The 26,186-nt window shown below is 42.8% G+C and overlaps 1 protein-coding gene across 1 annotated transcript; it reads right to left on the bottom strand.

Annotated features, from left to right (window-relative positions):
* Positions 1–12,906: 12,906 nt before the first annotated feature.
* On the bottom strand, positions 12,907–22,134 carry nr2f5 (nuclear receptor subfamily 2, group F, member 5). Its single transcript, XM_028981660.1, has 4 exons — positions 21,191–22,134; positions 16,472–16,752; positions 15,828–16,074; positions 12,907–14,377 (listed from the first exon to the last, which is right to left on the bottom strand). The coding sequence occupies exons 1-4, from the start codon at positions 21,555–21,557 to the stop codon at positions 14,061–14,063; spliced, it is 1,212 nt and encodes a 403-aa protein (XP_028837493.1). The 5' UTR covers positions 21,558–22,134; the 3' UTR covers positions 12,907–14,060.
* Positions 22,135–26,186: the final 4,052 nt, after the last annotated feature.

Here is a 26,186-nt window from a genome sequence, read left to right on the forward strand (position 1 = left end):
TAATAATGTGCTAAACATGCTTGTTTAATGTGTATTCAGAAGTGTGATTTTTCGCTGATAGTCAAGCACAAAATGTGACCCGGCATGGCCCATAATCCTTCTATCTCTCTGGGCGTATTAACCTCTCAACAGGGTTCCATTTGGGTGGCCATTACCCTCCCCATTACCCTCACTGAGAGTGCTGCCGTCAGTACGGACACCCTAAAATCGCTCTGCAGTACTGTTCCTGTGTGACATGAGAATCTGAACGTAGAATCTCACTCTGCATTTTCCACTGTTAATTCTGAGGAGAAAGCAGACTTCTTAGAGCCGCTTGAAGAGATAAGAGCCTGCGGGCACTTCAGATAAGTCACGTCACCTGAGTTTTTTCGTCTGGAGGGGTGCAGGACATCTGGGCTGGCCTCTGAGGTCAACCCTAGGACAGGAAGCCCTAGTAATCCCTCATACAATTCTCATGCTGCTCCAGTGCAATGAGAACAGAACCCCGGTTTTAGTTTTGAATTATTATTATTATTATTAAGTTTTATTTGTATCTGTTATAAAGTAGTATTTCATGAAATGCTAATGACTAGGGGGTTAATTTCTTGTAATACCCGGAAGAGGCACAGCGCAAGCTGTCTTTGAGAGCATGCTGTGTGGCCCACATCTCCTCCCATGCCGGAGGAATTACCATACAGGGCGAGGGGTCAAGTGAAGGTAGCAACGCCAACCAGCCAACTGGAAAGCTCAGGGTGCACAGGTCATGGAGAAGCTGCTATATTGGTTGATTGGTTAGACAAAATAGATTAACTGCGAGCTGTTTCCTCCTTGATGTATAAATAAATCTTTGAATCCTGCTTAGTAACTCAAAAATATATGTGGCCTCAAATATCCTGCCATCAAATGGATAACTAATAATATCAGGCTGTGCATTTTTGAGATAAGTTCAGTTTCAAAAAGAAATCATTTGATTGAACTATACATTTTTGTGGTAATATGATGTTTAACAATCTGACAACAATCACAAAATTTACTGTACTAGTATGTTTTAATATTGTTTTTTTTTTTGTTTTTTATTCAATCTGAGATAATATGCAGTTGTCACTTTATTGCTGCATTTACCTATCTTAGGATTTACCTATATGTCTAAAACCATGTATAAGTAGATATCAAATGTCACCTAGCTGGCACCTATCAACCCAATACCCCTGAAATTTCATTTTTAGACCTCCCTTGACATTGACCTTCTCTACGCTGCAAGCATTTGGTGAGCTGTGATTTATCTGCCAAATAAATTTGTTGGCTTCATTGAAATGTATTTAAGATAGGGGTCACTGTTTAGGTCAAAGATGGCAGCTAATAAATTGAAAGTGCATGATGGAGGAGAGAGCTTGAGACAGGAAAGGAGGAGGGTTAACAGTTTAGTTTAACATAAAGAGATTAAGGTCAGAGAATACCAAATCACACAGTATTCCCAGTATAAATATTTGTGCTTTTTGATTATAAATCAAAATTAGTTTCAAAAGTTAAGTTGTATAATAATTGGGCTCCAGGCTCCCAGGCTCACTGTAAGATGATCATTTGACTTTTTAATCTGTTAATTCTGTTTTATTTCAAAATGTAGCGATAAACTGTAAACACAAATCTGTTAATTACATGTATTTTCCAAATGTTCCGCTGGAAATTAGGAACGATTCTTACTGGAACAGACGTTTCGCACTAATTAGAATAGCTGTTCATGATGCTTTGCTTTTCTCTACTTTTTTGGTTTTGTGAAAGAATAAACCTCAAGGGAGATGTTTTTGGCAAAGAGAACACTCTTTACACAATATACACAGTGTTAAAGGGACAGATTCATTCATACCATATAGTTTGCATTTTGCGACAATGATCATGGCCTGAAAGTGAAGCTTACAAAGTCCCAGTGTGACCTGTTTGCAGTATCTGGTCAGTTTTAGTCTTGTCAGTGCAGACTATTGTTTTCTTATCACAAACATAAACCTTCATTAAACCTTCATTAAGGTGCAGTGATAGCATAGCGGTTAAGGGAGCGGACCTGTAATCAGAAGGTTGCAGGTTCGAATACCAAGCTGCTAAGGTGCCACTGAGGTGCCACTGAGCAAAGCACCATCCCGACACACTGCTGTTAATTACCCACTGCGATGGGTTAAAAGCAGTGGACACATTTTGTTCTTTCAAATTGTGATGGTCAAGAGTCAATACAGCTCTCAGAGTTGTAAGAATTTTGTAGCCATCACTGGCCATTGTCTGTCACTGGCCTCCAACAGTATAGTGACAAACATTGAGCAACCATGGGTCAGCTGACTCAGACCAATCCCAATTGTATCACCCTGGGAGAAAAGAGTACAAGCGGCCATAACGCCAACCAGATGTCAGGGGCTGATCATTAATGAGGTCTTATCACTAATTAGGGGGCCTTAATGAAGGCATGCTAATGAGTGGCAGGGAGCTGCTTGAAGGACGACTCACATCAGAGACTTTAGAAACTTGTGGGCAGAGACTGATGAGCTTAACCGCTGGTCTTTGTAGAACACTTCCTTAGTTATGTGCTAGAATAACAAAGCTGTTAAAAAGCAAAGGATGTTGAAACAGACAAAATGAGGCAAATGGCTTTTATTATTTGTGTTGGACAGCAGCTGTGAGAGCTTATGTGTTTTGGCCAAAATGTGAACCATGTGTTTGTTTGTGTTACAATATCTGTAGGGGGAAAAAAGAAGAAAGGAAAAGAAATAAAAAATGTGTGGCTCAGAAAATGTGTGGAAATACCAGAGTACCAGATGGAGATGGATGGACGGCCCTATAAGGCAGATGTTTAAAGACCATTATTTACAGGCTCCTTAATCTGGACAATTTCCTTGCCCTTGGCAATGGACAGGTCTGCGGGTCGCTGTGACTGAACCCAAGTCAGTTCTGGTCATTCATCTCCTAGTGGGCATGTGAGATTCACTCAAGTGAAAAGCTGTCAGGCCCATTTTTCATCCACCTCTCCCTCTCCTCTCTTCTGCATACATTTCAATTAGAGCCTCTGTGATGCTGCTGGTCAGTCTGGGGTTCTTCTCGTCCAGCCTGCTCTTAATTCTGTCATCTACAAGATGAATATTAGCCACATTGCTGTCCGTATCGATTTGTGCTAGGGTTAAAAGCTCTGTGGCCCTTGGCTTGAATATGCGTTGCTTGGCAACAGTTCCAGTAACTCCACCCACTGTCCACGGGCTTCACCCCAGACAGATGTAGCCTGGGCCTTGATTTCTTTCCCCATCTGTGATTAAATATAGGGCCTCTCCCTTTCACCCAGACCTTAACCCTAGACCTCCCTGATCCTTGGTCACTTAACCTTGAACCCAATTACAAGATAAGGTTAGTCAGAGGTGACCCTCACTTTGCTTTACTCAGCTAATAGGACTGTCCGGAAAAAGGCAGGTGCAGCTGATAGAGCCCCGGCTAATTCACAGGGTTGACAAAGGTCACACTGTGACCATAAAGAACAGCTTCGATTTCTCAGGCAAAATGAAACTCAGCAGTTCCCTGCCAGAGCCATGCAAACGGCAGAGTGTGCAATGTCTCTTTCTAAAACGCAATCGCAGCTCTTAGCATGCGTTAATTCCCCTCTGCTCCTGTAAAATTTCATCGTTGTTCACGAGTACTTTTCATCCAGGTCTCAGACATGTGTACAAATGCACATTATTGGTAGTAGCCTAGTGGGTAACACACTCGCCTATGAACCCGAAGACCCGGGTTCGAATCCCACTTACTACCATTGTGTCCCTGAGCAAGACACTTAACCCTAAATTGCTCCAGGGAGACTGTCCCTGTAATACTGATTTTAAGTCGCTCTGGATAAGGGCGTCTGATAAATGCTGTAAATGTAAATGTAAATATTTCACATTCAAATGTTAGAATAAAAATCTTTAACTGCCAACAGTACCTGGCATACTTTACATTTTGTAACAGGTCTCCCTGATGATGAACATATTCCACTTCATCAAGCACAATATGCTACAAGTTAAAGTTAAGCACTTAAGCAAATTAACTGCAAACCAAGTGCCAGGGGCTTAAACCTTGCTGTGTGCTCTGCTCCACCCTTGGATGGGAGGACTGTTTCTCAAGTGCAGCATCCCTCACCTTTATGCATGGATGCAGAGAAATTTGACTTAAGTAAATAGATTTTGCTTGCTAGATTTTTTCATGATGTGCTTAAGGCTAAAGTGAATCACGCCAAATCAAACCTTGGACCTTTGTGTTTAGTCTTAATTTGTCTTAATATCTCCATCTAAATGGGTCATCAGTTTAAAAAAAGCCTGATAAAGCATTGTAATCCACAAAATTGGTGAATGATCCATGGACAGATAGGTTTTACAATTGCACATATAAATATGATGTATAATTTAATAATGGAATGATAAAGAAGACTCAAGGGATGAAAGGGACAAATAGCTGTAAAATATTGAGTGAATAGCTTTGTATAGAAAAACGCACACACTTTACAAAACACGGCCACTCTGCTCTCGGTCTTGTTCCCTCGCTAGCTGGGATAGCAGGAACAATCTGACTGTTGTGTTGTCGCTGTAAAAATAACATGGCTCTAGTTTTTTAATACATCACTGTGTTAGTGCAGCTTCATTAAAGGAGTAGAGGGAGAGAGAGCGGGAGCGAGAGAGATAAAAGGGGTGTATGCAGGAGAGAGAGGAAGAAAGGAGACGTCTGTGTGAGAGAGAGTGTGTGTCTGAGAATCGTGTGTGTATGTGAGAATAGTGTGTGTGTGTGTGTGTGTGTGTGTGTGTGTGTGTGTGTGTGAAAGAAAAGGGAGAGAGAGCCAGAGAGCTCCCTGGTAGAGCGCAGCCCGCTGACCGGCAGTTGAACCTCCCTCTGAACTGAGGATGAACCCTCAACTTGAGGAGCGTCGGTCACAGATCTCCCTGGGAGCTACAAGCAAGGGCAGCCAGCCCTGGGACTGACACACACGCACGTAATATTCTATCGCCCTTTCTCTCGCACACACATGCATTCACAAACACAAATTACAGACACACAAACACTCACTCTCTGTCACAAGCACACACACAAATGATCCTCAGTAGGGCTAGAGGTTGACCCTATTTGGCCTCTTGCTTGAAAATGCTATCCAGCTAGTGTGGTTATCTGCATGTTCTGTGTGTGTGTGTGTGTGTGTCTTTTATACACACACACAAACAGGAACTATGGTGCATCTCCACATTCAGCAAGAGACACAACACAGACTCACACACTTCACACTGACAAGCAACACTCTACCAGCCACATGAGCAAAAGCCCTTCAACCATCCCACCGTGACATGCCTGATGAGCACCCTGCAAAATGCACAGAGAGGGTCACGGGCGGGTCACTGTCAAACATACCATTCCAGTCCAGTCCTTTTTGGGATTCCGGCACAAATGTCACATGGGAGAAAAGAGAGCGCACTTATCAAAAGGAGCAATGCTTTTCCGGTGTTGGAACCACTATGCAGAAGGCAGGCAATACTGCCCTATGATGTGGGACAAATATCATAATAATATGTTGAAAAAATAAGTAAATGTATAAAACTTGGATTTGCACTGTATTCAAATAACATACATATAAAATAGAAAATTAAACTGACATGGTAAACATATTATCTAATTAATATTAATATCTAATTAATGTCCCTGAAAAAGTACATAGACACAAACTTCTCCCTGTGTAGTTAACTGAATACATCATTACAAATAACTGTCTACAAGCAATGTTCTTGCTATTCTTCAAAATATTTGTTTGGGTAATTTACATTTTTTTTTTTTTCACGTTACAATTTATTGTTAAAAAGTTTGACCGATTCAGTTCTCTTGGTGTTGTTTTTTTTTTTTATGTAAAAGTTCTCACATTCTTCTCTGGCTGGTTTTAGATTGTGAATGGTTAACAGTCATATTTAAATGGGGCTTTTGTGTGTTCCATCTGTGATGTTTTATTTAAATCCCTGAGGGAAAATGTGGGTAAAGAAAAGGTCTTTTCTAATGTGGTTTTATGCAGTGGTGCAAAATGGCCACGCAACTGTGATTTTACGGCGGGGCATTTGCCATGTTCCAGGCTGCGTCCTTCTGCATTATAACAGCAGGAAAAAAGTAGCAGACAATAGCAGATCATTTATTTATAAAGAAAAACACTGCATGCCATCACTCCATAATGACAATGTTCCTGCCATAATGTCAACAAATGCTGAAGACCACAGGTGTGTTTGGGGGTATGGTGAACTGACCATTTTTACTGTCACTAGGGGAATGTCCAGCTGTCCATCTCCTCACCAAACAGTCCAGATTTTAGGACAGGAAAGAAGTCAAAGTCTGAGCCTCTCACAATAGTGTCAAGCTCACAGTTTACAGTTAAAGCAAAAGTGATGTGGAGATGCAGCAAAAAAAAAAATGTTCCACGAGTTTGGTTTTTGAACAGCATATGGATATTGAATGCTCTCTTCTCTTGGGCATCTTGAGCAATGTGCCAGAAACCATGTTGTTGATCCTCAAGAAATGCTTTTCCTTCATGGTGACTTCAGTGGGGGGGGGGGCAGTAATACAGATAGATCCTCTAGCTGTCAGCGTTCTTCCACACAAGGACAGACATTGTTCAATCGTTTGTTCTTCAGGTTGCCTTTAGAGTAGCTAAGAGTAACAGATCCTGGCTGTGTATGAGGTGAAGTGAAAGTGAAGTGTTTTAAGGTGTTTAACGGAGTACAGCTCATCCAGAAAAAAACGGTAACTCACTCTACAGCTCTTCTTAATCTCATTCCTGATTATCTGGATATCTGATAACATATTTCACTGTTAATCATATCACCACTCAGACTGTCATTACCAAAGTATGCAGAATTTTATGTGTAGAAATGTTTTATCTCAATCTAAATAGAATATGTTTAAATATATAAATAAGGCATTATATTTATAGCATTTTAGTAATTAATGCAGTCCATTATCATTTACATTTTCATACAAGGCCTATGCATGTATTTTTAACATGAAATTCACTAATAAATAGGAAATCCTCAAAAAAAAAATAAAACAGGCACACCTTTATTTTATTAAATTGGAAAAGATCAGACTTTTTCTAAGGGGTTTTTTCAATGTGGTTCAGAGTAAGAATTTCCCATCCGTTCCTGAATGAATTTATATCTGGGTGGGATTGTACTGTTGTGTTCTGCTTTTCAGTCAGTGTATGTTCATTTTAGATGTGAGCTGATCCTCTTTTCCTTTTTCTAACTAATAAATTGAGATTTATTTAGTTTTTATTATTTTATTATAATTTATTATTGTGGCTTGGGTAGGTGGGGTTGTGGTTTTTATTTAAATATACTGTTATAACTTGTTCTACTAAACTAGAAAAACTAGAAAAAAAATACTAAACTTGAAATCCCCCCTATATGTAGTGGGCATGTCATCACGTCTCTATGAAGAATTATATCTGGTACCTATGTCAGCTCGTTTGTCATCTGGAACATTAGCCTTTCAGGTTCCCCTGATGGTGGCGCTCCATAAAGAATTGATTGAGACTTTATTACTGATTCTCATGCTTCACCGGTTGCAGGCAGAACAGATTCTGGAAATCAGGGATCAGGCCACTACCATAAATCATTTAGCCCACAGTGCTGCATACCGAGGCAATTTAGGAGCAAGAAGTTTTTCCACCCAATCAAAACAAATGCATTGACAACTGGAACTCTGAGGCCCAGACAGGTGCCGCTGGCTCCTGTCAAACTCCATGGTAGCAGCTGCACCGCTTCCACACTGATAGTCTGTTGATGGCAGGCTGACAGGTGGCGGGTCATACCTCCATTCAGGCCTTTACCAAGTCCGAGGTTTGAGTTTCAACCCTCGGGGGTCCAAAAGTCAGCTACACCTTTGCGGTTGACTGGCTAAACAGTGACTAACACCAACCCAGATCAGGCATCACCTGTTAAAGTCTGTACTAGATACTCACTGATGAAGCATCTTCTGCCATTTACTGTTAACGCCAGGAAACCGTGACATGCACATGGTCTGTGACTCTAATGCATCAACAAGCACACTACGCATGCGACATGTTGGGCTTCTCAGTGTCATTGTCAGGACAAAAATTCAACATTCACTGGAAGTAAAAACATCTAGTTGTGACTCTTTGATCAAGTGAAGGCTTTCTGCACTAGATGGCATTTTTTTGTAAAAGTATTGGAAATATTATTGCATAGTAACAAGGTATTTGTAACATACTGTAACATTGCAAATGTTTCAATTTAAATTCAAAGGATTTTAAATAAAGGAAGTTAAATAAGGAATATTGTTTTCGGTTTAATTCCTTATTCTACCAACATACTGCAGAGCATAGTTTCACTAGGTTTTATCTATAGTAGCTTAAAAAGATATATTATAACATGGGAGTTCTGTGAAGTATGTGCTTGCACATACAAACACACACAAAGCGCTGAGAATCATGCAGCTGCAGCATCCCGTCCCAATTAACAGGGTTCTGACCTCACGCATCCGGGTCAGTGAATCCCAGCTCAGGAACAAAGGAAAAGCTGGTCTCAGAATTCCATTTCCCAATTACTCCACACTCAGAGCCGCAGGCAACAATGATGCAGGTGAGAAGTTGGATGGGGCTTCTATTAGGGGTTGGCAGGGACACAATAGGCCACTATGACATTGGCTGGAAAGGATTTGGTTCTGTGTTAAAAAAAAAAAAATCTCGAAGGGACAGGAGTAGTTTTTCTGCTTTCCAGCACAGTGACTAAAGACCCCTTCCTCTGCGATTGTCATTTTGATTAGGCCAACCCTCTCAGTCTCCCTGAAATCCTTTGTTGGTGCCATCTTCCAAACTGTGTAAATAGGATGCAGGCAGGGTTGAATAGTCCGCTGAACACTCACCCTCACCTTTAGGCAGACTTCAGCTCCAGTGCCCTAAAACCACCCATTTAATGAAACTACTAATGGGATAAACCTGTTGTGCCATCTACAGCCACTCAATTCAATGCATGTGGCAGTAAAATGATGGGTCTTATGTCCTGTGGGCCTGTGTTAATCACTTCATTTTCCGGAACTCTCAGGACAAGTTCACCCACTCGCTGTTTACAGTCCGGTGTTACTCTGAACTCTGCAACAATTACCCTGTCCCCAGAGAACCCAGAGAACTCAATACACCATGTCTGTGATCTAATACACCAAATCTATCAGCTCTGGTTCTAGGCCAGTCACTCCACCAAACTAGGGGAAGTGATCAATGGGCTGCCAGTGCTATGTGTGCAGAATGTGTACGGGAAATCTCAAAGCAGGGGCACAAGCTGGCAGAGGGGCAGTGTTTGGGGTAACCGATTGAAAAAGTGACCTGAATGGGTTCAAATGTTTATATATTACATACCATAGGTGTAAGTCACCTGATTACTTTTGTAATCTATAATTTGGGTACATTTCTTAAGTAGAAAAAGGACTGTGATTGTTGGAGAAATGAGGATGACATTGGAACTAAATCTGAACTATATACAGTTTATTTATGGCTTTTTGTGCTGCAGTGAGAATAAAGAGACAATGAGTATTTTAGACCTATTATTTTATGCTAGCATCATGTGTTGTTAATTTTATTATAAAGCATGCACAGACTCTGACCGGAAACATGCAGTGCACAGCAAACAATCATTTAGTCTGTGGAATAAATACACCAGAGATTCTGATTATACTGACATTAGTCTGAAGAGGGCTGATGGTCTCATTACGTTGGGACTACATGGAGTCACAGCATGGTTTCCTATTGGCAGCATCACATCTGCACTAGATTTTGTAGAGAGAGTGCGTTAACAAAGATGCCATACTCACCTCTGTAAGGCCACATATGGAGCATGATGTAAAAAAAAAAAGTCCAAGCAAAGAACACACAGTCCTGCCGCAAGCTCACACACCCATTCCAAGCATGGCCTAGGGGCCACATAAAGATGACTTACTGGGTCAAACTGTACCCACAGACTTTGGCAGAGTGGGAGAAAGAGACGAGGAGAGAGACTGCACTGGCACAGAAGGGGAACATACACAAACTAGGAACAGACGCGTCTAAAAATAAACCATCTGAAATATTTAACTTACTGACCCAGAAACAACCGTGGTGTAATCATATCTGTGCTCCAACAGTGGTGACTGCAATAGCAAGAACATGATATCATTAGTGCCATGGAAGCCATAATGAAAGGAGAGGAATGCTACGCTTGCTGGAGGGATATTGCTCTTCATATAACATGGAGAGACTTTAGAGATTTATTAGTCCAAGGGACACACAACTTATTTCATTTTCTGTGAAAATTATTTCCAACTTATCTGGCATATTTTTTAAGGGCATTATTTCTTTTGTGTGCAGATGTGTTTTCTTTCTTTCTTTATTTCTTTTAGTCATCCACATCCTTTGGAAATTTCTGTCAAGACATATAGACGTATAATATTTTAAATAATGTATTTCTTGTGTACTTTAAAAGGCCAATGTTCTTTTGAAATTCTTGTAATTTAAGCAACACCATCCACAGGAACAAGACTTTGGTTATTTTATTTCCCATTTGATTTTGGGAATGATAAGTGTGAAGGTGGCACCCCGAAATAATTACCATTTTAGAGTTACAACAAGCAGAGGGGGCGTTGCACAACAGCATCAATATTGATGCTCTGTGGCTTAAATGGCTTTACAGGAACTTTCTCTCACATAAATATTAATGGTGTTGCCATATATTGAAGTTGGTTTGTGCTCTTTAAGGATTTATAGTGGGAATACCACAGGAAGCACATTATTTTTGCGAGAAGCAATTGCAATTTGGGTCCCCGCTTCCATGATGGTGGGTTTTTCGTGGGTTTGCAATCATTTCCATGAGAGTTGGATTTGGTATTCTCCTGAGGGGATTTGAAGTGGTGATGGCACTGTAGCTTTTTCCCATCTTTGGAATAACACATTTAAACACCTGTCTGGAAATATATGTTCACTTTAATGGAAAAAAAAGATGTTCTTGATGTTATCATTTGAATTAATAACATATGAGTTGATATTTTTACTCTCATATCTAAATAACACAAATGTCTGTGTATGTATATATGTAATTAAAATGTGGATTATGTTATAAATGCAGAATGTAGATTATGTTATAGAGTGGATAAATGCAAAATGTAGAACATGTTATAAAACATCAGATCTACATTAAGTTTCTACATTAAAAATGGCACAGTTACAGAAGTCAACTGTGTCAGAACCTAAAAAGGCGCTGCCCTACAAACTCTCCAGCCTCAAATGTGTCTCTCCCTCACTTCCCCATCTCCCGTGATGGACCAGCTCTCAACGATGGAGAGCAGCTCCAGGAACGTGGCTTATCCTCAGCATGGTGCAGCTGGCCTCTCCCAGTTTTTGACGGCGGGCCAGCAAGCGGGACCTCTTACGGACAAAGAGTGACCTCAATTCAATTTGACGTCTCGTCTATTGATCGGGACACTGCCGGCTGGCAGATTCCCCAGAGACAGACAGCTTGCCCTTGTGGCTAATGTTCATGTTTGAAGCGGTGGCCAGGGGGGTCTTTCATTCAACCACTTTGTATAAATTATAGGGCTGAATCATAAGGCCCCCTTGACACATCACTCAGGTCCATGTTGCTTATCCACAGAGGCTGGTGTTAAATTGAAATTGTGTCATAACAGAAAGTGGAGGTGCTGGACTTAACTGCAAGTGACCAGCCCCTCTATCAGCAGCACAAAATGCAGCCATATTTTTCTAGGCTTGTTCAAGCCCAGACACCCAGTGACAGCAGTGTCAGTGTGTGTGGGAGACACTGAGCAATGTGATTAAGTTGCCATTTCATAGTTATATTCACACCATTTTATACCACCACATAATTTTCTTATTCAGTTTTGCAGAGCTGGACTGGTGATAATCCAATGGGTCACAAATGGACCACACACACACACACACACACACACACACACATAGATGCACCTCCAGCGCACACGTGTTTTATATTTACAAAGAAAGAAAGGGGGAGTATCTCATAGATGGGGTTGGAGGGTCATGGTGTTGAGCTGGGAGTGACAGCTCTAAAATGAAGGCATAAGTCATCGTCATGTATGCCTCTCTACCTCCATGGCCAGGAGGGGGTTGTTTTGGGCTTCTGGCAAAAGGCAGGCAATGGGACAGTGGGGGAGGGAGGCGCATGACCTCCTCTTCAGATGCATGCTCTGACAGGATGAGCTCAGGATGAGCCAATCCATCCAGAACTAATGTGGCCATTCCAAAACATGTTGTGTTAAAGGGGCATTCTATCCAAAATCGAACATGGTTTTGCTGCCAAATGGTCTGAAGATGATCAGTGGCAAATTTCATATCTTCAGTAAAAGGAAGAGTCCTCCATTTAAATGAACTCTTCGTCATGGCAACAGATTAATTCCTAAAGTTTCAACTCATTCTAGCCCTATTATGCATCAAATTTCACAAACTTTGCTAGCAAATACTATCAGGGGATGGAATACATTTTCTAGATTTAAAATGTTGCATGATCTACTGGTTTGTTCGTATTTGTACTTATTTGTTTATGATGACAAAAAGAATGGTGAAAATGATCTGTTACTGCCTAGATGGGTAACTAGGCAACTCTGGATATGACTGGATATCAATCTACTGGATATCAACAGAACATCCATTAGAAACTGTAGATATATGATAAACAGAACTATATGAGCTGCAACACAAAACAGTGTTTTATATTATTTTCCCTAATAATTAAACAATTTATTGAATCATTGTTTAGCTGAGAGCAAACCCATGCTTTCAATGAATATAAAATTGAACTGAAAAGTTGACAGTTGATTACATCTTTCTCTGTCTAGATGCAGCAACAACTCATTATCACAGTAAATAAATTGTACCGACTCAATAAAGATAATTCTGTAAACAACAATCTTTTATTTCTTGGATCCAATTTTCTCAAGCCTAAAATACAGAAAAAAAACATATTCTTATACAAATATTTTGTGAACTAATACAACAAGGTCCCAATGGCTTTTATATTCAGATAATAACACTGTAGTGCCATGTTGAAATGTGAGACTGGATTTCAGTAAATGAATAACAAAGTTCTGGAGAAAACCTATGTTATAAGATGACCTCTCTTCAGCTGGACTTTTCAGCAAAGTGTTCAGGTCGACCATGCTCTCTTTCAATATTCCCCACTAGCGCATCACATGCCTCAGACACTTCCAGTAAGCACTCGAATCTGGTGGAGTTTGTGCTTGACATGGCAACATACTAACATACTACCTATTTGTGCTGATTTTTGGTGTTGTAGCTGAGTAGAGCATAGAGAAAAACAGGGGGGTGATTTCAAATGTCAAGTGCCTTTTTTCACAACTCTGAGAGGCCTTAATTGTAAGAAAGGTCAACTCGGAGACAAACCAAATTTAGCTTTAGTCACCAACATGTTTCAAACAGCTCCTTTGCCTAGTCTTTGGCAATGGCTTTGAGAAATGTGTCCTGAGAGATTTGTTGTTTTCTCTCTATTTCCGTCGGGACTCAATCACCCCTTCTTCCAAAATCAGCTGCTTGAACACATTGTTTGCTCTCAATGCTCAGGGTTTACCACACACATATGGACACAATCTTGAGTTTCTCCTAAAACAAGTTCAGCATTTTGAAAGGCCCACGTACAGACAGCATGATTGTTCTCTACATGTCCATGTCAGAAAAAAACAAACAGGCATTGGTTTTAATGGCTTCTGGCTTCTTCAGAAACAGGAATGGACACGACTCCCACAGTCTAACAATGTTGCGGACAAGTAGTAGATGGAACTGCCTTGTGCAGGGACTGCAGGGCAGTTTCTTGAGAAACGGATTCATTAAGCATGGCGACTGTTGTTCCCAACAAAATGGAACGGATGGCTGGTGCATCAAAATAGCAAAGAGCTGCTGATGTGGACAAGGGCACACGGTGCAACAGTAGTCTCTATAGTCTCTTATCTATTGGCCCTGGTGCCCGCTGTGTAGAGGTGCGGATGGATGAATGAATAGATGTATGTAGGGATAAGTGGGGTCAGGGTCAGGGCCCGTTCTCGTTGTAATGCAGGGCGAGGGGACGATCCCTCTGCACAGGCATGTAGGGCCAGTTGTAGCTGGAGCCAGACAGGAGCATGTCCCTCAGCAAGGTCTCGATGGGCGTCTTGCCCACCAGACGAACAAAGAAGAGCTGCTCGATGACGGGCGAGGACACGATGCGCAGGGAGGGCAGGCGAAGCAGCAAGCGGCCGAAGCGGTTGGGTTGGCTGGGGTACTGGTTCCGCACATACTCCTCCAATGCACACTGGGACTTCTCCTGAATGCTCTCCACGTGAGCCACATCAGACAGACCCATAGCATCTGTGAATAGAAAAGCAGAGAAGAGACGAGAAGACACAAGAAGGGGTTAATATTCTGATTTAATCAGTCATATAGCAATAAATAAAACAGGCCTGAAAAAGAGCAGCGACTCATCATCATAAATAAAATTAAAATACGGATCTATTAAAAATCAAATCTGAGGACGTGAAGCATTTGGACCAAACATGGGGAGAAGAATCATTTGACGACCTTTGTAATAGTTTCATAATACATGTTTCAAAAGCCAGTGATGATGGAATTTTAATTAAATTTATATATAAATCACACAGCCTTTGAGCTTTATCCCAGATGATATTTGCAGATCCATACCAATAAAAGGGAAGTGTTGAAAGTGTGTGGAAAACAATGGGCTGTAACCCATGACCCTGTTCTGTCATCTTCTTTTTCCCCTCCGCCCACAGTTATTACTGGCTGAAGCATACAGTAAATGTACTCCTGCTGGGCTTCAGTTCAGAGCAACAAAAGATTAATTGCTTCACATTTCTATGGTGATTATGAACCCCCTTGGTGGGACATAACTGCCCTGTCTGCCTTCACTGAAATTGTTAATAAAGACAATAGTATTCTGTGAGGTGCTCTCCGCCATTTTGGAGAGGAGGCCTGTCTGTCCAGATAGACCTTGCTGCTCTCCACCAAGCCCTGAAATGGTGTTCTACCATCCTACATCAGAGCACAGCACTGTGCCACCCAGCAGGCAGACACATGTGGGGGGGGGGGTCCACACATATACAGGGCAAGCGGGTGACACTAGACACCCACGCACCCATGATACGGGGTGATGGGATTGGGGTAAAGGGGCCTGGGGCTGAGGTTAGGGGGCGCAGGAGTTTGTCTGCCCCTGTTAGCTCATGCTGGCAGTTCTCAGTGGGGGGCGACGTGGAGCCCTGCCTCGAACTGGAGTTCAGATCACACTGATGCCCTGGGCTACAGAGGTTATGTAGGTCAGGGCCAAGCTGTGGCAAATCCCTCTTGCTGTAACTCAGCATGCATAATTCAGCTGTGTTGGTGGGGTGTGTGTGTGTGTGTGGGGAGGGGGGGTGCTGCCTGTCTGGTTTCAATAATAGATGGAAGCGTGAAGAAGCGAGTGATGAAAAAATAGAGTAAGGAAAGGTTCAGCCATCCATTTGGAAGACTACAGGTCTGAGCAGGCTGCTGGAAAAGTGCTTCTTACTGCCTGAGCTGAAAGGTGAGGAAAAGAACGATTGTGCGAAAAATATGTCTTGCAAATGTGCAAGACATATCCCGAGTCATCATTTTTACATTTTCTGTCAGTGCCATCCCTTACCATCATTACTGAGAGATTATCAGTGACCATCATCAGTACTTCAACCAACCTCTTCTCTCATGAAGCAAACTGCCCAGTTAACTATTCTACATACTTCTTCTAAAGCCTATCATTTAATTTATGTGCTATGTCTGCGGAGCTCACCAGAGGTGAAGAGGACGATGGACTTGAGGCAGGAGTATTCGGCCGTGTCCACCTGCAGGGCCTTCAGCTTCTCCACCTGCTCCTGGAAGACGCGGATGTGGTCCATGAAGGCCACCACACGCTCGGCAGACATGGGCGAGGCATGGAGGCCGGCGGCAGCCAGCAGTGGTGCCACATGCAAGGGCATGGAGCACTGAGCAGCGTTGAGCACAAAAAGCTCGCTCCACGACATGCGCAGCAGCGCCACCTAGAAACACATCAATAACAAATTCAACACAGTGACTCAGCAGCATAGGGCATTAACTGTCATTAATCAATTATTACTAATTTCAATAAGTCTCATTGAAAGAATATTAATAAAATATGAGATCCAGAATTTGGGGAAAAATAATAATAATCAAACGATTAGCAACTGAAGCAACAGTAACCCCATAATGAAAGTCGGTCTGGAAGAAGATTTGGAAGAAGTAGCGTTGCTAATACAGGAAAATTATTCATCATGAACTGCAACTTTTCAATAGAAAATTCTAATTTTTCTTTGTCACTGACAACAAAAAGATTGATGATTGGTCATGTGACATGTGAACGCTGCCTTTTGTCAATAATGCAACATTCATAGTGAACAGGCCCAGGATGGAGCTCACCTGATCCATGAGCTGCAGGTCAGGGAAGAACGGGATGTTCTTGGCCCACTCCACTGCGCTAAAGAGCAGACGGGCAGCCAGCTCACAGATGTTCTCAATGCCCATGAGGTTGTTGGACTGCATGCACTGTGCGCCGTAGCGGGAGGTAGGGTAAGGCTCTGCCCGGAGCAGCAGGGAGATGAAGCCTGATAGGTAGGGCTGGCCGTTGTATGGGTCATTGCCATTGGCCAGATACTGACCAGGACTGGACTGGGAGTTGGACATGCGGCCTCTCTGGACAGCTACATGGAAAAGGAGAGAAAGGTGATATGGATTCTGCTTATTAAACTGCTATTACAATAAGAATGTGAGAAAACGTTTCAGAAAGCAGTTAACCAATCCCACAACAGCCAGAATAAACTCAACGTAAAAGGCGGATGCCATGTAGATGCCGAGAAGGAGGTGAAATGGCTAAATGCGGGACACAACAACAGCTATGCACTGGTCAAGTGTCTGTGAATATCGTCTAGCGTTTCTGCGCATCAAGTGACTAATGGTAAGGCAGGGAAGTTCTTCACACCTCCCTCCAACAAATGGCTCAGCTGGAGGCCAAAGTGCCAAACAGAGGCCACAGGCCGTATGATGGGGTGGCCCGAGGCCCATTTGGAAAACACCTGTTCGACTCTCCTGCTGTCTGACTAATAACTTCATCTACTGTTACAGAGCGAAGGGGTGCGAGAGAAAGGAAGAGAGGGCGGCACAGAGAGGGGGGGCGGCGGTGGCACAGACACGTTTGGGATGGAAAATGTTTTTCAGCTCAGCATCGCTTCCCCTCAAAATAGACTGGTTAGGACAGTTGTGACAGCGGAGTAGCAGGAAATGCGTCAGTGGGAACATACCCTTTCTTTTCATTACCACACCGCTCACCGGGCTTGAAGAACATTTCTGAGTAAGAGTATTCGGTGTCTCACAACAGCAAAGACATAAACAAATTAGACATAAACTGAATTGCCATACTGAATAATAGTGTGTAACGGGAGCGAAACCTAAAACACGCATTATTTTCTCTTTCTTTCTGTTCCTCGGGTCAATTGTGCTCAAGTTGCGGCCACTCAAACCAGATGCATTAGAGGAGATGACAAGTACCCAAACGCTGCTGGCCAGAAATTCAAAACACTGCTCTGAGCTGAGCGTTCCTGGCGGGACCAACAAGACGAGCTGGATGGAACAGGGTTTTAAAAGCAGCAAACACACTGGGAAATGGGACACTGTCATCTTCACCCGCGCGTGTCCCCGTTCTACCTTTGCTTGTGACTTTGGGGTAACGCAGACACACCACTCTGTTATGTCATGCAAGTTACAAGACATATTAAGGGCCGGTGCTTTGCTGGTATTAAAGATGTCTACCCAGCAGATGAAAATGACATCACTAAATGACAGGTCTGCTGCGGTCTCCCTATAGAAATGCGAAATCAGGATCGACTTATTCACAGTGGTTAAGGAATCAGTCCAATAATCAGAAGGTTGCTGGTTCGAATCCCGATCCGTCAAGGTGCCACTGAGGTGCCACTGAGCAAAGCACCGTCCCCACACACTGCTCCCCGGGCGCCTGTCATGGCTGCCCTCTGTTCACTCAGGGTGATGGGTTAAATGCAGAGATAAATTTCGCTGTGTGCACCGTGTGCTGTGCTGCTGTGTATCACAATGACAATCACATCATTAAAAAAATAAATCACTTCACTTAAAGACTGGGCAGTGTGCTGCTAGAGGTGTCTCTCGCTAGAACTAACCATGCTGAGGCAACTTTTATATGCTGCACATCACTAGAATCGGCTTTTGTCTGATCTCAGATCGGCTCAAACCCTTTTAAACCCATTTAAAAAAAAAACTACACTCAAAACTCTACTCTTTATTGACGCATTTGTCTAAAAAAGCAGTCTATGGCTTCACTTTTTCTAATGATTTATCACATGTAATCATTTCATTTATTGATTTTTTGCCCTTCTATCTACAGTTAGTACCTATTTAATTTATTTATGTATTTATTTGAGGTCAGAACAGCACAGTCACTGAGAATTTTCAAATGGCAGCTCAAGACCTTCCTCTTTAGAGAATACTTAGATTAACCTGTAACCTTCTTATTGTCTGACTTACATATAAAAACTACAACAGAGTGATTAAAAATATTGTATTCATAGTTCATTCATAGGGGGTCCTAGTGAACCAGAATTGATCACTTCATTGATGGTAACATGAAAGCACGTTGTAAGTCACTCTGGATAAGGGCCTTAAACATAAATGTATATGAAACGTGTCATATAAATAAATTTCCCTTGTCAATATTTGTACTACGATTGTTATTTTTGAGATTAAAGCATGTTCACCAACTGTGTCATGTCATCCTGCTGGAGCTGGGAACGACAGCTGAGCAACTTTACCTGTGACCCTTAAAAGTTAGGGTAAGGGTCAGGCACATGTTCAAACTGGTTATGCGTGTACCATAACTACCAACTATGGAGATAAAGGATTTTCCATTTATCCCACAGCACCACAAACTACTCACATTAAGAAAATGAATTTTAAAAAAAGAACAGATACTATTAAGTATTCTCTTTTATTGAGGTGAACATTAGAGAGAAGGGAGGAAGCTGACGTCTGCAATAAGGTGGTGATGAATTAATAAGAGAGGTGTGCATTGCCCCCAAATAAGAAACTGTTGCCATGGTTGTCAGTTTTAGGAAAACTCTTCTTTCCCTGCATGGAAAAGTAAACGGGTCACGCTCCAGACGTTGGGAGGGTGGAGCAGCTGTTGAGACAAGTTCACACACACAGCTCCCAGTTTGACATTTTCATCTTAAAGGATTTTGAATCTACTTTTGATCTACTCACTTCTGTCTCTAAAGGCTCCCGGGGGCGGAGTTTATCTGTAAAAAGATCACGCCTCAGTGCCAGATCTTTCAGATGGATCAAGAGAGGTTGAGAAGAGCATCAAGGTGTTATAATCATGTACTTTTCACTGACCTATATGTCCCAGAACAGGACATGGGTTCCAGGTCATGGGATGAAGAAAGCGCGTGTGAACCTGCGGGCTTTATTGACTTCGGAAACATGGTAAACACAGAAGAGGTCTTTCCATTAAACTTTAACCTGACGTTTTGGTTTGGCGTGGGTACGGATACACGCTGTAATCAGTACGAGTGAAACGCTTAACGTTGACTTTTCGGTACGGGGTGATAGGTCAAGCGAGTGCATGTGGAATATTCCAGGGGCTGAAGCTGCCGGCCGCTGGCACTCACTCTCCTTGATAGGAGCCCTTTGTCGGGCTGGAATGTCAGTCATGTCAGGAGGAGCCACGGGTGCCGAAACAGGTAGAGCAGTCAGCGGGAGCAAGAAAACATGGCTTGTTGAGGTGCCGAAAGGTAAACAAAGTGCCTTGGGGTTCCGGCGTCTGATCTTGGGCGCGAGGAAAGACAACACATTTCATCACCCCGGCACCTGAATACTCAGCACCACTGAGTCCCGCTATTGTTTCTGTGGCACTGGGAGCAGAGTACAATAGAAACGCTGGAATCATTTGTATTCGTTCAAAATCCAAAACGCATGTGATAAGCCCGTAGGAGTTGAGAGTAGGATTTTGGGACCTCTGAAAGCACACAGAACACAAGCGCTTTTCATGCATGTGAAGTGCATCCATACATTTGGGTTTTTATTTTATTTTATTTTTTTTTAATAAAATTGGGGTACCGACAAGAAGAGGCAACCGAGGAGGGGTTGGGTTCTGAAGGCAAACAGGACTCCATCCGGGCTTTAATGAGCTCAAGAACATTTTTCTTGCTCCTTCACCTATTACTTTTACCTCTCATTCCATCAGATTAATCAGACGTCATGAAAGTGATTGAACTAATACTCCCAGATCTTATGAGACGAACCGGATATCGTGTCAACTATTAAAGTTTTTAAGTTGCAAAGACAAACAATAAATAAATACTAATGCAAAATTAGTACTAGCGTTGAGACACTTTTAACCGCAAGATACAAATAAAATACGGAATCTAGATCGCAACACACACACCCATGATGATGGTGAGTGTTCGTAATTCGAGCTTTAAGGCCCACTGACCCCCGGACGGACGACGTTTGCAGAGGTTCCGAGAGCAGAAAGTTTGTTCTCTGGTTTTAAAAGAAGTTTTTTTTCTTGCTTGTACCGGGCTGCGCTCCCGTCGCGGCCGCGATTTGTTTGGTCGGTTTTAAACGAATGACGTCAGGACGTTTTATTTAGACGAAAGGTCGGAGCGCGTCAGGCGATTTCCTCGGGTTCGAATCAGAAGTCAGAAGGGCCGCCTGCTTTTGTCCCGCGGCGCTGCACATAAACGTACGTGCCGTTTACCGGGGAACGCAGACTTCTACCGTCCGGAGCGCCGAATTTAATTCGCGCAGAATTATCATCTCGGCGACGTGCGCGATCGCGGCATTTTAATATCCAGTAAATGCGGCATTACGTAAAAAAAAAATAAAACCGGGCGGGGGTCGTCGCCACTTTCTTGGGTGCTACGGTTTGCGCGGCCCCGGCTGATTAAAAGTGAAAAGTTAGCCCCTCTTTTTGCACGTATTGACCCGTTCCTAATCCCGCGTCGCCCGGGGTGTCGGGGGCAAACACCGTAATTAACGCGCCAACAAAAGGGCCGCGAGAATGAACGACGCGCTGGAAACGGCGCGAACCGAGAGGCGTCGCGGACTCACCCTCTCGCCTCATGCCGACTTTCAAGCACTTCTTCAGGCGGCAGTACTGGCACTGGTTCCGGTGGTGCTGGTCGATGGGGCAGTCGCGGTTGCCCCGGCAGGTGTAGCTCAGGTTCCGCCGCACCGAGCGCTTGAAGAAGCTCTTGCAGCCCTCGCACGTGAACTGGCCGTAGTGCTTCCCGCTGGACTTGTCCCCGCACACCATGCAGTCCACGTTGGGGATCTTGTCGCCGGAGAGCGCGTCGTTCCCCGGGGTGGAACCGGAGGGGGTCCCCGGCGTCCCGCCGGGCTCCTGGCTGCATATCTGGAGCTGGGACCCGGGATCGGCCGAAATGTTCTCTTGCCACTGGTTTACTACCATTGCCATGCTATCCTGTCACGCTTTCGGTCAGGCGGCAGATGCGGCTTGTACAGACTGTACCGCGGAGCCTCCGCAGGGTGGACTTTATTCTACGAGCACGTGTTGTTATAAATATCTCTCTCTGTATATTTTAATAAATCAAAACTCCTATCAAAGTTGTGGGAGCAGATGCGATATCGTGGTGGTCATCATGCAGGAGCCCTGCCAGCAGGCTGCTTCTCTTAATACGCAACGCGGAGATCCCTCATAGCGTCCAGAGAAGAAGAAGAAATAAATAAAAAAACAAGATAAAAAAGCCCGACACCGACTTAATAAACTCTGTAACGATGAGTTTAACCAGAGAAAAAAAAAAGACACACACGTCAAAAGTTCGGATCTCTAGAGGAGAGAGAGCGTGTGTGTAATAATAAATTAAAAAAAAAAAAAGAAGATGTTCTCCGTCAGTCACAAATCCTTTTTGCGCGCGGTGAAAGCTGGGAGATTACGGGCCGAAATCGCCGTGGTGGGTTAAGCGCCGCTCATCCGCCATCTGTCGGTCCCATCTCCGAGAGTCGTAGTTTAGAAAGCGGTGAAAGTGACACTAAACAGCCGCGCCTGGAGTAGTCCCTCCGACCGCCTTCCTTATACGGTCAGCGCTGCCATATTAGGGCGCGACTCCTCCCCGCGACTCGAGGTCGGCGCCAGGCGAGCCCTGCCATTGGCTGGAGGAGGCAGAGGAGTCGGGAGCGGCAGCCAATCAGGGGCCAGCTTGGCGCTCGCTTAATTGTACTTGATCGCGGACCGAGGAGGGAGCGGCGATTTATAACTTCTCGCCTTAGTTTTTTAGAAAGTATGTTCTGGTGTAAAGTGTTGAGAAAAAATGTACAGTGTCACGCAGTGTCGCCTAGATGATACAATTGCCATTGTTTCTCTGAAAACGATTCGACTAGTTTTTGTTAGTGTGTCAGTTTTGCACTCGCACTGTTCGGACATGTAAATTCTGATTATCGATATGAAATGGGACCGTTTTCTGTCCAGTCTGTCCATTCCACAGAACGTTTTTATTCCCGCAGAGTGGCAAAGTTCACGGAGCGGGGTGTTTGTCGCATGTCTTCACACGTCGTCCAGTTAGAAGTGCTGGTTTTCTCAGTTGCCCCTAACGACCGCGTCTTACTGACTTTGTTACGTCTCTGGACGTCTCGCCCCAGATGACAAAACAGAGACACATGGACAAGTGGAGCTTCCATAAAACCCCAGGTGTGGGGACCCACCATAAGTGCCCATATGGCCTATACATTGCAGCGCGTGGAAATCCCATTAACATCTTCTTCTGCACGTTTTCAAAGGTCTTTGATTTAAAGCTCCTATCTATCTATCTATCTATCTATCTATCTATCTGTCTGTCTATTTACACACACACACACACACACACACACACACACATATATATATATATATGTATATGTGTGTGTGTGTGTGTGTGTGTGTGTGTGTGTGTATATATATATATATATATATATATATATATAACCCACAATTAAGCAAGTGTCATTTGTTAATAATGCTACTGACAATACAGACAAGAGCACTTTATTCTTGCTTCAGCCGAGTGTGCAGAGTGCTGCAGGCGGTGACGCTGGCCTTTGGCACACTTAATTGTTGACACATGTAACCTTACCTGTCTCCCAATTAGCCCCTTGACTTGCTATTAGCCCGTTCCATGAGCAGGGGAGTGCTGACCAAGGCCAGTGTTTGGTAAGGGGCCCGGTGATTAAGTGTAATTCTATACAGTGGAGGTTAGATTAGTTCCAGTACATTTCTTTGCACTGCCTAATGAAGAATATTAAGTTTGAATAGTTCTTATGGCGTTGCTCTTAGTTGTGACAAAATTGTGACAAATGTTAAATTCCTATTATTTAACTGTATTTATCTCATGTGACATCTCATGTTTGAAATATGTCTTGAGTTGAACAGAAACTGGTTTCCAGCAGGCTCTGTTCCACCATTCAGAGATTGCTTTATTCTGCTCCTGTTGAAGTGATTACGTAATCTTATTGGTAGGTACTTTGTGTCCAGAATGGATGTACCTGTCTGCGGGGGAATTATATATATTTGGTCAGTGACTGATGACCTGAGCAACTGGCACAGAGATTAAAAATAGGGTCAAGGGGTAAGCATGACCGTGTGGTATGGTATTGGTGCTGGGGCCACCAGTTTAGGGGATAATTTGCAGAGACCTTGACACCCAAAGACTCATAATGTTCTACCAGTTCTCCTGACACTTCATATGAATGTGACAGCCAAAAACTTTAATGTATTCATTTTAATGTATTCAGTTAATTCAGTGAGTCTATGTGGAATGGGATAGTTTAAAGGAATTGCAATCTCAAATGAAAAATAATTTTATATATTAATATATAAAATATATTAATATGTGTGTTTGTGTGTGTGTGCATATTTATTAACTATTAACAATTGATTGACTGTGTTTTTATGTTTTCAACTGTAACAGAACATGAACATAAAATATCACAAGTAAGTAATGTTTTTAACACCTTGATTTTCATCTTAAGTAAAGAAATACGAGATCTCGCACAAGTTCATTGATGTCTGGGTGACAGGGGTGTGACATGAACACTCAACAGTCCTCCTTGTCATGGGCTATAAGTGTTCAGTGATGACTGAAATATTCAGACTGCTCTGTAACTGAGTAGAGAAAAAAAACCCTACAAATTGCAAAATTTCAGGAACATTTGTGTTTCAGCGTCACAGCATTTGAATTGAAACCAAAAGGAATTTTAGTTTCCGTTGCAACAATGAATACCTCTAGATGAGCACAACAGAAATGAGACTTTTAATTAGCAGCGGTAAAAAGAGGATTTTTGTTTTCTTATCCACCTCTTAAGTGAAAGAGCCCTAATGCTGACCCTTTATCTTCACACAGTTTGACGTGGGACCCCTGTATGTTTCTCTGGGTGGGTCTCTTTTGTGGCTGAAAGTAGCTATCCACTGCAGAAATAAATCTACTCATTACACAGGACACGGGCAACTTTACACAGATGATAAGTGAGTTATTTATGTTGAACTCATTTTTATTTAAGCAATTGATTTGCAGGCAGCTTTACTTAATCAGCATAACTGAAAAAAACTTATTTTGTGACTAATCAATTAATAATTCAAATAATGTTGCTGTTATTAATCAGCCAAAATGAGAATAATCTTTTTATAATTTTTTTTTAATCGTTTTTGAGATTTTTACACCAGCTACATGCATTCATGTACGTGCGTGAGCGTGTGTATTTTATATAGCACTTGGACCTGACAGATTTTAGTGTGTGCTTTTTCCTTTTGCCGATTGGGGTTGATTAAGAGGTTAAACATGTGAAGCATGGCATCTTTAACGAAGATTTATCTGTTCCTGTTCTGACCCTCACCTTAATGCTTCCCTCACCCCAATGTCCTCAGGATTTATTTAGTTATTTGTTTATCTATTCTGAGGGGTCTCTCACCCCCCCGCCCCGACATTTTTTTCCTGTTTGTTCATCCCATGCCCATTTTTCATGAACATGCTGAAAATGACTGGGTTGCAGTTGTTTGCTGATTCAGCGAACATTACAACTAGAGGAGAAACAGACTTTCTTATGAAAAATAGACCGAAAAGCATTTTTACTCTAAATTGATACATAAGTGTTTACCCCTGAATACACCCCGATCTGCAGTTCCTTTCAGAGAGTCTTTCTTTTGAGACTCTTTTTCAGACGTGCACAGGGAACACTACAGTATGTGGCCAGCATGACCTGACACGTCTCTGAAGCTGGAGGGGGTCCCGACCTTTGCACCCAGGCTCCAAAACTAGGAAGATGAAAAAGGGATTGGGCGCGAGGGTTGCTTCTAAACAAGGGCTTCTGTTCTGACCACGCCAGGAATGTCATTTCCATAAAAAGATGCCTTAGAGAGAATGAAAGGAAGCGAGCGAGTAAAAAAAAGGGGATGTAAAGAGAAGACATTGTGAGCCGAGTCTTTTATTTTATAAATCTATTTTCATTTGTTTGTGCCTCCTCAGGAAATGGTAACTCCATTAACTACAGTTTTGTTGCATACTTCCATATGGAGCTAGTGTAAACCTGTCTCTGCTCATATATAAGGGGTGTTTGAAGTTTTGAGGGGGCCACAGGAGAGATTACACAAGATAATAAATTATCAGACCTACGGACTGTGACCAATGAGCTTAACAAGGCAGAATACTGGACTGTAACAGATTTCTTCCAGCCCCCACCCAACGTTCCTGCACCATAATACAGTGTTAACAGCCATTTTTACCCCGAACTTCGGTCATGCGATCGGGTAATAAATTATCCGCTGGCCCCAGTGGAGGGAGAGCCCTTGTGACTACGCACTGTGACATAGGTGGAGCAGCCCTGACGCTGAGGGTCACACTCACAGATAACCTTGTGTTTTCACAGCGCTTTTTCACTGACATGGTTTGCCGCCCCGAGAGCAGACTAACACCACCCAGAAAGGTTTTTAATCCGTTCCAACTGGAACCACGTTGACGCGAAGCCTCAATACATCTTAAGCTAGTCTTTGTGCGCGCCGTCGTTGTATTCAGAGGGAGATAAGAGGGTGAATAACAGGAAATCAAAGAGGATACAAGAA

The sequence above is a fragment of the Denticeps clupeoides genome, chromosome 5 (assembly GCF_900700375.1).
Source record: "Denticeps clupeoides chromosome 5, fDenClu1.1, whole genome shotgun sequence".
Lineage (NCBI taxonomy): Eukaryota > Metazoa > Chordata > Actinopteri > Clupeiformes > Denticipitidae > Denticeps > Denticeps clupeoides.

Bases quoted from the DNA above. Each gene is read 5' to 3' on its own strand.
- nr2f5 (XM_028981660.1), bottom strand. From the start codon at position 21,557: ATGGCAATGGTAGTAAACCAGTGGCAAGAGAACATTTCGGCCGATCCC. The intron at 16,753-21,190 runs GTGAGTCCGCGA...TTTTCCATGTAG, and splicing joins AGTCGGCATGAGGCGAGAGG to CTGTCCAGAGAGGCCGCATG. The intron at 16,075-16,471 runs GTGAGCTCCATC...ATGTGTTTCTAG, and splicing joins ACCTGCAGCTCATGGATCAG to GTGGCGCTGCTGCGCATGTC.